Here is a 13,927-nt window from a genome sequence, read left to right on the forward strand (position 1 = left end):
ACAGGATACATCAGTGACATATTTTTATTAAAGATGACCAAAAAACTGTTTAATGTCATCAGGCAATTAGATCTTTGCTTAAGAAAAATCAGGTTTGTGGGGCAGCGCCTGTGGCTCAGTGAGTAGGGCGCTGGCCCCATATGCCGAGGGTGGCGGGTTCAAACCCAGCCCCGGCCAAACTGCAACAAAAAAATAGCCGGGCGTTGTGGCGGGCGCCTGTAGTCCCAGCTGCTCGGGAGGCTGAGGCAAGAGAATCGTGTAAGCCCAAGAGTTAGAGGTTGCTGTGAGCCGTGTGACGCCACGGCACTCTACCCGAGGGTGGTACAGTGAGACTCTGTCTCTACGAAAAAGAAAAATCAGGTTTGTGACTTAAAGAGAACAATGTCTTGGAATCTTTTGTTGTTATGGCTTAAATTTACTTTTAAAAAATAACTTTCCATAAGCTAAGTTAGCATTTTCACAAATACCAGTATAGTCACCAAATGAAATACTAACATCAAAACAACATGATTAATGAAGAAGTTGAATATTTTATTATTTTGCTGCAAAGCTGTTGCTCACTGTATAAAAATAGCACCAGCAACTGCAGCGTATTACAAAATTAAGACAGTATCACTGTACAACCAAGAAAAACTTTTCCACTCCCAGTTAATTCCAATGGAAAGATCATTAAGTTTTCCAACTCAAATCCTGGTATGGATGTAAGCAAGTTACAATATTATATAAGACTTAATATAATAATGTTATCCTTTCATAACATGATTTTTATAACTAGTTTTTACCATGGAATATTTCATGAAATATGAATACTACAGGCTAGTCTAAAAATCATAGGGTATTTTGAAAGAGATACATATTTTGTTTATCTACAACCATTAGAAAGTTAAGGACTATTTTCTTTCATTAGCAGTGTTGAGAGTAGTTGGTATTTTCAGACACCTATCCACCACTAATTAAAGACAACTATGCTGGATTAAGTTATTTACGCTGGTTTATTTAGGAGTTCCATTTTCACTCCTCAATAGATTTTACGTATCTCTCATATGCTTCTTCACTCATCAGTTCATCTAGTTCTGAAGGGTTACTCAGGGTCATCTTGATCAGCCAACCTGCAAAAAAAAATCATATTCCAAATCAACTTTTTAAAGTCACAATTCATCCAAAATTTAAAATAAATTTCTGAGTGCCTCAAAATTAATCTAGTATTCTTACATAAATCACATTATTTTAATGGAACTTTTTTTTTTTGAGACAGAATCTCACTTTGTCACCCTCAATAGAGTGTCATGGTGTCATAGCTCATAGCAACCTCAAATTCTTGGATTCAAGTGATTCTCTTGCCTCAGCCTCCCAAGTAACTGGGACTATAGGCGTCTGCCACAACTCCTGGCTATTTTTAGAGACAGGGTCTCTTGCTCAGACTGGTCTCCAACCTGTGAGCTCAGGCAATCCACCCACCTCACCCTGCCAGAGTGCTAGGATTACAAGCGTGAGCCCCCAAGTCCCACCTGTTCATGGAACTTTTAAATTTTAGCCTTAAGAATTAAATTAGTACATCACAGTTGAAAAGAATTAACTCTTAGGTTATAATAAGCATCAACAACTAACATTAAAATCTTTTAAGTAATTCAAATATACAAGCTCATATATCTTTCTTTAAAAAAAAGGAATGCCAACACTAATTACTAATTTAAGGGCATTAGAAATCAGTAATAGAGAGTTAGAAAGTTGAATTTGAGGTTGCATTTGAGGTGACAAGCAAGACAGAACTACAACCTAATCATAATCATAACTGCCTTTTACTGGCCATGTGACATTGACAGATAAAACCCTTGGAGCCTCTATTCATCTATAAAATGGAGAAAACTGCTATTAGCTTACTCACTAGGTTATTATAAAAATGAAAAGGTAAGAAAAACAAAAATTAAGGCAATATATTTTAGTTTGTCACCACTTACATCAAACAATATGAGTGGATACTTTACTTTTAAAGAGGTTAATACGGGCAGCGCCTGTGGCTCAAGGAGTAGGGCGCCGGTCCCATATGCCAGAGGTGGCGGGTTCAAACCTAGCCCCAGCCAAAAACCAAAAAAATAAAAAAAAACAATAAAGAGGTTAATACTTCACAGGTGTTCACATTATACCAACAAACCTATAACTGATACTAAAAACCTTGCAAAATAAAGCAATTTTTATTGTTGAGATCTTAGAATATACCCTTAAGTATTCAGCTAATCCAGTGGTTCTCAACCTGTGGGTCACGACCCACAGGAACTGTATTAAAGGGTTGGCATTAGGAAGGTTGAGAACCACTGAGCTAATCTTTTCCCTTTTTAAAAGCAGAACATCTCTATTTAGTACTAAGAAGTGGAAAAGATGAAGACACAATCAGCTAAACTTGCTTTAAACTCTAGGTTAAATGTTAACTGTAGCAGTAACCCTCTAAAATTTTCTAGCAACAACTTACCGTCTTCATAACAAGATTTGTTGACAAGTCCTGGATTTTCTGCCAGAGCTTCATTAATTTCAGTTACTTCTCCTGATAAAGGAGAATAGAGTTCACTAGCAGCTTTCACACTTTCCAAAGCACCAAACTCATCTAAATGGAAAAGAATTAAAATAAATATTAAGTGTTAAAAGTCAAGGACTTGAAAATATAAGATATGGAAACGGGCACCTCTCATAGTCATGATAAAAACTACCAAATTTCTTTAATTAAAAATAAAACCATAGGTTTTGTCATGCTTATGCTAACCTATGAGAAAGTTCAATAAAGTGGACCACTCTCACGCCTGTAATTCTAAAACTCCAGGAGGCCAAAGTGGGTGGATTGCTTGAGCTCAGGAGTTCCAGACCAGCCTGAGCCAGAGCAAGACCTTGTCTTAAAAACTAGCTAGACATTATAGTGGGCGCCTGTAGTCCCAGCTACTTGGGAGGCTGAGGCAAAAGTATCACTTCAGCCCAAGAGTTTGAGGTTGCTGTGACCTATGTACATTCTACCAAGGGAGACAAAGTGAGACTCTCGTCTCCAAAAAAAGTAAATAAATACATAAATAAAATAAAGTGGTCCTCTGCTCTGGATGCAGTAAATAACAAATAGTAATGTGCTCTGATACCAGATGTGTGTGAGTTCAGTGAAACTCTGCTTTCTTCAAATTCACTGTGGCTCAGGGGAAAAAAACAAAAAGAAAACTTCAGATAGAATGTTCCAGTAATGGTGAAGTACCTCATCAGGCTATTCTTGCAAGTAAAAATTATAAACTTTGAACTCAACATAAATAACAATTATAGGTTAAGTATCCCTTACCCAAAATGCTTGGGAACCTAAATGTTTTGGGAATTTTTTTTTTAATTTTGGAACACAGTAGAACCTCCATAGTTGACCACCTCCCTATACTAACTGAGGTACCTCCTTAAGTTGACCTAATTTTTATAGACCAGACATGTACCATATGTTCCCATCAGTACAGGCCTACTTCCTGATGTTGACCTCCTTATGTTGACCTCCTGTCTGTTGACCAGTCTGTTACAGTCCCTTGGGTGGTCAACTTAACAGAAGGTTCTACTATATTTGCATTGTATTTACTGGTTGACATCCCAAATCCAAAATGCTCAATGAGCATTTCCTTTAATATCATGTTGGTGCTCAAAATTTTGGATTTGGGAGGCATTTCAGATTTGGAATGCTCATGCTGAATATGAAACGCTTCATAGAGTAATTGGGGGGCGGTAGTCAATCGTTGGAAGATGGGAACCAAACTGGATGAGGTCTCTATTTATACAATTTGTCCCCTGAAAACACTGACCCATCTAAAGAGCACAGGATGACTAGAATACCAAGTAGAAAACCATAGTCTTATTTGCTTGCAAAGTCAGAGAATAGAGTGTGGGGCTACTGGAGTGGCTGGAAATTGAGGGTTGAAATCCTAAAAATAAGAAACCCCTGGTGAAGAGATAAAGGCACAAACAGATCCTAAAGTGACCCATATGTTAGAATAGTAAAGAAACTTAAAGTAGCTATTATAGACGTGTTCAAAGACCTAAAGAAAAAAATCATCATAATGAATGAACATATGGGAGAAATTCTTGGAAAGAAATGGGAATTTCAAAAATGGACATTTCAGAACTGGAAACTATAATATCTAAACTAAAAAATTCAGTGGGCAGCATTAACAGATGGGAGACAGCAGAAGAAACGACCAACAAACGTGAAGATCAAAATTAACAAATCTGAACAGCTTAGCAAACAAAAGACTGAAAATGTAAAAGCCTCAGGGGCCTGCGAGACAGTATCAAGTGATCAGGCAAATGTATAATTGGACTACAGAAGGAAAAGAGAGAATGAAGTAGGAAAAAAACATTTTGAAGAAATAATGACCAAAAAGAACTCCAGGCCAAGGATGATGGCTCATACCTGTAATCCTGGAACTCCAAGAAGCCAAGGCAGGAAGATTGCTTGCGCTCAGGAGTTTAAAACCAGCCTAAGCAAAATCAACACCTTATCTCTACCAAAAATAGAAAAAAAATCAGCCAGGTAGGGTGTTACACATCTGTAGTCTCATGCAATCTCAGCTACTTGGGAGGCTGAGGCGTTAAGCCCAAGAGTTTGAGGTTGCAGTGACCCATGATAATGCCACTGCACTGCCTGGAACACAGTGAGACCCAACACCACCACCACCAAAAAAAAGGAAATACGAAAACTGGCATCACAAGTATCCAATGTACTCAGCCCTACTATGAAACTAATTTATGGCTTTCATATGAAAGCTATAACCCAGTTATAACCTAAGAATAGGGGGAGAGGGAGAGGGAGGGGAGGGAGGGGGGAGGATAGGCGGAGGGAGGGTGATTGGTGCATCTTACAAGGGTACACATGAAACTTAGTAAATGTAGAATATAAATGTCTTGGGCGGCGCCTGTGGGTCAGTCGGTAAGGTGCCGGCCCCATATACCGAGGGTGGCGGGTTCAAACCCGGCCCCGGCCGAACTGCAACCAAAAAATAGCCGGGTGTTGTGGCGGGCGCTTGTAGTCCCAGCTACTCGGAAGGCTGAGGCAAGAGAATCGCTTAAGCCCAGGAGTTGGTGGTTGCTGTGAGCTGTATGATGCCACGGCACTCTACCGAGGGCCATAAAGTGAGACTCTGTCTCTACAAAAAAAAAAGAACATAAATGTCTTAACACAATAACTAAGAAAATGCCAGGAAGGCTATGTTAACCGGTGTGATGAAAATATGTCAAATGGTCTATAAAACAGTGTATGGTGCCCCATGATCGCATTAATGTACACAGCTATGATTTAATAATTAAAAAAAAAGAAAAGAAAACTGGCATGGCAACATCCACATCAAAGTTGACATCAAGACAAGGACAATTGCCAGAGACAAAAAGGGACATTTTATAACAAAAAAGGCTCAATTCATCACCAAAACTAAGAATCTTAAAAGTCTATCAACCTAATAAAAGAGCTATGAAATATATGATGCAAAAACAGACTAAAAGGAAAATCGGACAAATCTAATCACAGTAGGAGAGTTTTAAAAAAAATCAGTAAAGATACGGTTTGAACAATATCAAGCTATTTAACCTAATGAGATGTATAAAATACTATCCCAGTTATGGATTGAATGTTTTGTGTTCCTTCAAAATCCTTGTTGAACTCGGTAATTCTATTTAAATTAAAGAACAGGCAATATTAACCTATGATGTAGAAATTAGAGAAGAGATTGCCGATTGAAGAGTTTTGATTGTGAAGGTTTACCCAGATATATACATATTTCAAAGCTCACTGAATTGTACATGTAAGATCTATGCATTTAATTGGTATGTAGACTTAGCACATCTAATACAAAAACTTTTACCAGAAAATTTTAAAAGGACATTCATTAATTTAAGGATATTAAGGACAAAAACGGTCATGCTCACTTACTGTAAGAGATCTTCAGAAATTTATAATCTGCTTGAAAGTGGCATAGTGGACACACAGTAAATAACAGGCCAGGCCAGGCGGCTCATGCCTGTAATCCCAGCACTTGGGAGGCCGAGGCGGATGGATTGCCTAAACTCATGAGTTTCAGACCAATCCGAGCAAGAGCGAGACCCCGTCTCTAAAAATAGCTAGGATTACAGATGTCAGCGACTGTGCCCAGCCTTCAAGCACTTGTCTCATGATGCACATTATGTTTATTTAATCCTTACAACCCTGTGAGGCAAGTATCCTGATTTACAGATAATACGTAAACTAAGAAATTACCCCGAAGTCACACAAAAGATAGGCTGGGATTTAAGACCAGGTTCTGATTCCTGAACCTGTGTTGTTTCTGGATACCATCTACTCCTCCAAAAACCCAGCAGGTTTTACTTTTTAAACTTAATAGACCTCAGTGTCTTACACAGTGTGCAGGGAGGTGTTAAGAGCCATTTTTCTCTACTTTCCACCTTCCATTACAAAGTCTGAAAATGCTCCCTGTTCTCCATCCACCATCCCATACAGCTGGGAGGGCAGTAGAGCCCAAACCTGCTACCGGAATGTAAGAAAACATTGGCCAAGAGATCGGAGGGTGACATGTTCCTTCTCAACAGAGAGACAAGAGAGCCTGCCCCCTACCCCCTGCCACTTTTGGATATTGTCATTTGAGAATGTCATGATTACAGATTTTCTCACCATCTCATGCCCTCACTGAGGCAGAAAAAGTACAAAAAGAATTATCCTTGTTAAACCTATATTCACCTATCTCTGGACTGCCTTTATGAGATAACAACTCCCCATTATTAAACTACTAATACTTTTATTTTAATATTCTGTCATAGGGTGGTGCCTGTGGCTCAAGGGGTAGGGTACTGGCCCCATATACCGGAGGTGGCAGGTTCAAACCCGGCCCCGGCCCAAAAACTGCAACAACAAAAAAAGACTATTCTGTTATATACATCAAAAGCACTCTAGTTGATCCTGGGTGCAGGTAAGTTTTTTTTTTTAAATAGAGTCTCACTCAGTCTCTCTCGGTAGAGTACCATGGCATCATACCGCACAGCAACCACAAACAACTGGGCTTAAGTCATTATCTTATCTCAGCCTCCTGAGTAGCCGGGACTATAGGCACCCACCACAACACCTGGCTAGTTTTTTCTATTTTTAGTAGAGATGGTGGTCTCGCTTTGCTCAAGCTGGTCTTGAACTCCTGAGCTCAGACAATCCATCCACCTTGGTGTCCCAAAGTGCTAGGATTACAACCCAGGTAAGTTATTGAAAGTAAAGATAAGGTAAAGAAAATTCATGGCATGAATCATGACGTTCTAAGATGAGAAAAACACTCACCTTGTTTGTTTAATTTTGTCCCAACTTCAGGTAGACTACAGTAAACAACATCTCCCAAAGCTTCCTAAATAAAACAAAACAAAACCAAAAGCCTGTAGGATGTGAAATTAGACTCCCCAGTAAATGGGAACAAGCTAAACACTGAATCCCCTATAATTAAGATAATATTAATACTATATATTTTATACTTAATGAGCCACTGTCACCTGTTTTCCTTACAACCCTTTAAAAATGAAAAAACTATTCTTAACTCAGAAGCTGCAAGAAACAGGCTGCCAGCCACATTTGGCCTATAACCCATGGTGATCCCTGTCACAAACCAAGTGCCCCAAGCAAAGTAACCAGCTCTTCTACACACAAACACACTTGGTGCCTTTCTACCCTGCGGTTTCTACACAGACCCTTATCCCTCTGGCACAGGCTGAACCCACTCATTCTGCACATGGCGGTCCCCGAAGATCTGGACTCCAGAAAGAAGCAGTTTATCAGATGAGTATTTAGAGCCCTTTGTATCCCTCAGGTGACATCTGCGGTATAATGTGTGTATGTCATCTCCAGGTGGGAGATTCCCTTCAAAGATAAACTACAGGAGGTAAGCACAACACCTTAGACGATATTCCACAAAATACCTTGCTCTGCACCTCATCATAGGTACACAGGTATGCCAAGGAAGAGACAACTGTCAGAGATTGTCCACACCCAAGAAGCCAGCGTTTCTGAGGAATTGTGTACACAGCCACACACTGCATAATGTTTTGTTCAACAACAGTTTCCTATACGACAGTGGTCTCACAAGATTATATTACAGGTTGAATATCCCTTATCCAAAATGCCTGGGACCAGAAATATTTCAGATTTCGGAATATTTGCACTATACTGAGCTAGCTGAGCATCCCTAATCCAAAAAAACTAAAATCTGAAAAGCTCCAATCAGCTTTTCCTTTGAGCATCATGTCTGTGTTCAAAAAACTTTAGATTTTAAAGCATTTCAGAGTTTTGGGGTATAGATGCTCAGCCCATACTACATTTTTACCATTCCTTGTCTATGTTTAGATGTGTTTAGATACACAGATATTCAGCAACCACTGTGTTATAACTGTCTACAGCAGCGGTTCTCAGCCCCTTTTTAACAATGAAAATACATTGCAGCCATTAGGAAGGTTGAGAACCACTGGTCTACAGTATTGAGGACAGGAGACATGCTGAACAGTCTATAGCCTTGGAGCAGCAGGCCACACTATCCAGGTTTGTGTAAGCACACTCTGATGTTTGCACAAGGATGAAATCACCCAGAACTGATGCACTTCTTAGAACACGTCCCTGGCATTAAGTGACACATGACTGTATTCCCATCAGTTAACATCCCTTTCCCCTCCCCTCTCACCCAATACAGACATCCAGGTGAAAATCACTAACCCATCCTACCATTTGGCTTCTCATTTTCTTACAAACAACATCTCAATATGGCATCAGTGGAGACAGGGAATTAATAAGAGAAAAGATAGGCTAACAGCTTCCCTTTCCTTCTTCACGTCTCCCTGTCACCTACATATCACACTACCCACAAAATGCTGGCAACACTGTATCTTGCTCTTCTTTTCTTTCCTTAACTGCCCAGTATAAAACGACTGTTTCTTGAATAAGGTGTATTTCCTGCTTTAAGTATTAACCTTTCAACATCTCTTACACAACCACAAAATGCCCTAACTAAATTAGGTTTACTTGTTTCACTTCTGATTTATTTTCTTCTGAGGGTCTTTGAGGGGCCCAGAGTGCAGATTAAATAAAGGGTAGGACAAACCAGACTGCTTGAGAACTCTCACAAATTATTTCAAGACAATCCAATACCTGTGCAAAATTGCTGATTCCCACTGTTCCAACACCATTCTCTGCTGTCACCCACTCATGTTTCTCCGTGAATTTACGCACTAAAACAGAAGACAGGTATTTCAGAAAAGCAGTGGCATCACTTCTTAAAAAGCACTTTTCATCAGCATTGATGTCAAAAGGTAAGACTTTCTCTGCATTTGTGCCTGACCTGTCGACACTGCCTTTCAACAGTATACACAGGAAAGCACAAAGATTGTGTGAAAAGATGGCACGGTTTCTAAACAGTGGTATTGTTCAGGCAGAGTTGGCTTGATCTGAACACCTTGGGCATCTTTTGGAAATTTGCTTTTTTGTTGCTGTCGTTAATTCACTGATGGCCAGGTATGGGCCCAATGCTCCAGGTGAGCTGCTACACAGTCCTTAGCAGATTCTGACTTCCATCGCCACCATCCTGCAGATTAACTGCCTGAAATTACTTAGCCCAAATCACAAAAAATTTGGAACACATTTGTAAGAATGAAGCTGACCTCCTGGGAGGTTATAATTCGCCTAAGTTCTTAAAATTCTACTTTAATCAAATTTAAGCCCATCCTTGAATAAAGTGACTCCATCATTTAACAAGAAAACTAAGATCAGATCTCAAGAGCTAATCCATCATTGGTGAAAGTCAAGTTCTGTTCAACATTCACTGGATGGGTCCAACCCTTGACTCCCTTTAAAGATACAGTCAAACTATTCAGGAATTCCTGGAAGAAAGACTGCCCAATGTTCAAGAGATGTGAAAAAAGCTATTTAGGACTTAAAAGTACAGTAGACTCCCTCCCTACCTTGACGCTCTCCTTAAATTCATCTAATTTTCCTGGACTGGATATGCATCACATGTACTTTACCCACAGTAAAGCAGGCCTAGTTCCTCACATTGACCTTTACACTGACCCCCTCCACATGTTGACCAATTTGTTACAGTCCCCTTAGTGGTCAACTTACACAGGTTCTACTGTTGTTCTTGCTTTAATGAGTGATTTTTTTCAAAAAAAGCTGCTGTATTCTTAAATATATTTCCCATTCTGAAACCAACTATTATCCCAAAAATAATGCAGCAGCAAGTAACAGGAAAATGATTCACTAATTCAAATACTGTTTTACAGTAAGCCTTGCTGGTTCACTCTTAGCCCTCACCCAAAAGATGGCTCTGCTTAAACAGCATTAAAAGTTGCTTTGATGACAGCTCTGATGTATGTCACTGTATCAACTATTTCTTTGCCCCCTAATTATTCTGGAACTTTCTAAATTCTATACTCTACAGTACAAGAAGCTGCAAAATCCGTCCCAAAGAAACTTACTTTGCTTCATTCCCCCTTAAATAACTGAATGTTTCAGGTAAATCTGGTGTTTAGGTAAGAAAAAGGTGGTTAAGATTTGTACACCATGTTCTGACTGAAACGTTCTACCTACCACCTTTTCTAACTACTACAGGTCTCAATTAAGAAGGCTTTTCCTGTGCAAAGGCTTATATAACCAAGTTTGGGTTCTTGGGCCCTCCTACTTGCTGTCACAGGACCCTGCAGCACTCCCTCCCCTCCACACTACCCCAAACACTCACAGTGCTTAGTGTGCTATCATACCATCCATTTGTCAGTTTTCCCCAGAAAGCAGATTGTGAGTACAGAGCCAAAAAGAGCAGGGTTTATCTTGTTTACATTTCTATTTCCAGTTCTAAAACAGTGCTTGGCACATTGTAAGCTTTTAAAAGCTGGAGTGAAATAATGTTCTCAAGTTTAAGAAAAGGGGATTCTGTGGCTGGGCGGTGGCTCACACCTATAATGCCAGCACTCTGGGAGGACAGGGCAGGTGGATTGCTTAAGCTCAAGAGTTGGAGACCAGCCTGGGCAAAACTGAGACCCTGTCTCTAAAATTAGCGGGGTGATGTGGTAGGCGCCTGTAGTTCCAGCTACCAGAGAGACGGAGGCAAGAGGATTGCTTGAGCCCAGGGAGTTTGAGGTTGCTGTAAGCTATGACGCCATGGCACTCTACCAACGGGGACAAAGTGAGGCTCTGTCTCAAAAAAAAAAAAAAAAAAAGGGAATTCTGAGCAAAATAGATGGTATACAGTTATTTGGTTGCAACACTCAATTCTCCCTCACATTCTCTTGCAACTCTATAACTCACCAATCACATTACCAATTATGAGCAGTTTAAATCTAATATGCCTTTTGAAAGTAAGGGCTAGACAATTACAATTATGTACTCCCTAAGACTACTGTCCTGACTTTGGCGTTGCCTAATCGTAAAGATAATTTTAGGAGTAAGGTTGCTCTGACACTGCCCCACAAGTTTAGAGAAGGCAGCAACATTACTAACCTCAGGACACCTAGGTCTACTTGACTTTCAAGACCCCAAATATTTGTTTTTACGGGGCATTCTATTTAGGCTCAAGACAATGAATAGTATAATTTTCCTTTAACCTTGGCTGAACAGGGAAAACAGGAGATTAGGTAATTATTTCTTAACTGGGCCTTGGAAAACACGGTTTGGGGCCTTAGAAAATTAGTACTTGTAATTCGTGAAAATTTTCTTTTTTTTTTTTTTTTATTGTTGGGGATTCATTGAGGGTATAATAAGCCAGGTTACATTGATTGCAATTGTTAGGCAAAGTCCCTCTTGCAATCATGTCTTGCCGCCATAAACTGTGACACACACCAAGGCCCCACCCCCCTCCCTAATTCATGAACATTTTCAAGGTCACTGGTCAAACATATTAACATCAGTCAACTTTTTTCTTGGCACATACTCATATTTATTTATTTATTTATTTTTGAGACAGAGCCTCAAGCAATCACCCTGGGTAGAGTGCTGTAGCATCACAGCTCACAGCAACCTCCAACTCCTGGGCTTAAGTGATTCTCTTGCTTCAGCCTCCCAAGTAGCTGGGACCACAGGTGCCCACCACAATGCCCGGTTATTTTTTTGTAGTTGTCATTGTTGTTTGGCAGGCCCGGGTGGATTCGAACCCGCCAGCTCTGGCGTCTGTGGCTGGCGCCTTAGCCACTTGAGCTACAGGCGCAGAGCCAAGCCTACACACTCACATTAAATAAGTAACATTTATCAAGTGCTCATTATGTCCCAAACATCAGTTACCTACATTATTTCATTTCATCCTCCCAACAACTCTGTGAGGTATGTATTATTCGCCACTTCTCTGATAAAGGAAACTGAGATTCAGAGAAGTTAAGAGATCACATAGTTCATAAAAGACAGAACCAGAATTGGAACTGGGGTTTGTCAGCTATTAAAAACCCAATTGCTTAACCAGATCATGGGCATTGATACTTTGGTCAATATTTAACTAGATAACCAGAGAATGCAAACAGCCAAAGACAGTGCAACACCCAATAAAAGTAAAACAAAAACCTTAGACTTAGAAATAAATTCTTATCTGGGACACTCTTTACACCTGTATTCAAATTGGTAATGTCCTGATATGTATCACAAATAGAGATGAAGGACTACTAGCAAGAGAAAAGTAAATCTTTATGCATCAAACTTTGGAATAAACTAAAAATTTGAACAGGTTTCTTAAACAACGAATTTAATGAGACAACAGCCATCACAGATGTATGCATGTTATGAAGCCTGAGTTCTTAGAAGAAGCAGTTTCTGTCTCATGCATTTGCATATAAAGAAAATTGGTTTTTCTGCAGCACTAATTGTGCCAAAGTAACATAAATGGACAAGACATTTATGGGCAAGTCTACCAGTTATTTCAAGTCCATTTAAGTAAGGGATCACTTCGGCTTCAACACACATGAATGACTCAATATAGGCTTTAAGAACTTTCTGTAGGAGAGTCCAGAAGACTTGAATCTGTTTTGATGAAACTGGTTGAGTCTTCAACGTTATGCCTGTTTTAACTAGCAAAAATCTAGACCCAGTATTCTAGTTAATTTTAATAAGTGCTTCTGCTTCAATTTTACTTCAGTGTTTTTAGGGGCGGTCCATTTAGTAAACTAATGACCTGCACATTTAGGGTCTCAGGACTCACCTAAATACAAAATAACTTGAGGTCACTGAGAAACTTAGCGATGCCGGCCTTCTCCAGCGCCAGAGGCCGGCTTACCCGCGGGGACCAGCCCGGACACCACCGCCCCGGGGTCCTATGGGCCTCCCCTCCCGCTCACTTAAGCTCACAGTACAAAGGCGGCTCGTATCTCCTCACACCTACTCAGGAGAGACTAGCGGCCACGGAACTAGGGATCCCGCTCGCTCTGCACCGGTTGGCTCAGGAGTCGGAGCCTGACCCTCTTCACGTCCAGCTCAGCCCCGGCAGAGATCGCCCACGTGCCCGCTGCGCTTACCTGCGAGCAGAACGGGTCCTGTGCGCAGTGTCCGGACGGCGCCAGCTCCCAGCCGCCAGGACCACGGCCGGCAGGGCGAGGCGGGCCCGGAGGCCGAGCGCAGGCTGCAGGCCACAGCCCGCAGGGTCCGCGCCACTTGCAGCGCCATGTTTGCAGGGGCACTGAGGGTCGCGGCGGCACGCCTCGGCCTCCCGTATCGGAAGGGCGGGGCGAGTGCGAGGGGCGGGGCCCAGCGGTGAGGGAGCGGGGAAAATCTGATTGGACAGCCCTCGGCGGCCAGGACCCCTGGGCCTAGCGCGAGATCGGATAGGGCGACGCGTGAGGGGGGCGTGGACATGTGGAAGTGCCTGAGGCCCGGATGAGGCAGCACTGGGGGGCGGGAACTAGCGCGACCGGCCGCCGGGAGAAGGGGGCGGGGCCTCCGGGGGCG

At 41.3% G+C, this 13,927-nt stretch overlaps 1 protein-coding gene across 1 annotated transcript; it reads right to left on the reverse strand.

Moving 5' to 3' along the window:
* Positions 1-987: 987 nt before the first annotated feature.
* On the reverse strand, positions 988-13,708 carry GCSH (glycine cleavage system protein H). The gene is made up of 5 exons (XM_053609116.1): positions 13,498-13,708; positions 9,161-9,240; positions 7,313-7,376; positions 2,468-2,599; positions 988-1,109 (listed from the first exon to the last, which is right to left on the reverse strand). Exons 1-5 carry the CDS (start codon positions 13,643-13,645, stop codon positions 1,012-1,014), a joined length of 522 nt encoding a protein of 173 aa, XP_053465091.1. The 5' UTR covers positions 13,646-13,708; the 3' UTR covers positions 988-1,011.
* Between the last annotated feature and the right edge of the window lie 219 nt (positions 13,709-13,927).

The sequence above is a fragment of the Nycticebus coucang genome, chromosome 2 (assembly GCF_027406575.1).
Source record: "Nycticebus coucang isolate mNycCou1 chromosome 2, mNycCou1.pri, whole genome shotgun sequence".
Lineage (NCBI taxonomy): Eukaryota > Metazoa > Chordata > Mammalia > Primates > Lorisidae > Nycticebus > Nycticebus coucang.

What these genes read in the sequence shown, in the direction of transcription:
- GCSH (XM_053609116.1), bottom strand. Translation starts at nt 13,645, where the DNA reads ATGGCGCTGCAAGTGGCGCGGACCCTGCGGGCTGTGGCCTGCAGCCTG. An exon ending in GAATCAGCAATTTTGCACAG is followed by an intron (nt 7,377 to 9,160) that starts GTATTGGATTGT and finishes TGTTTTATTTAG; the next exon opens with GAAGCTTTGGGAGATGTTGT. An exon ending in GACAAAATTAAACAAACAAG is followed by an intron (nt 2,600 to 7,312) that starts GTGAGTGTTTTT and finishes TTTTCCATTTAG; the next exon opens with ATGAGTTTGGTGCTTTGGAA.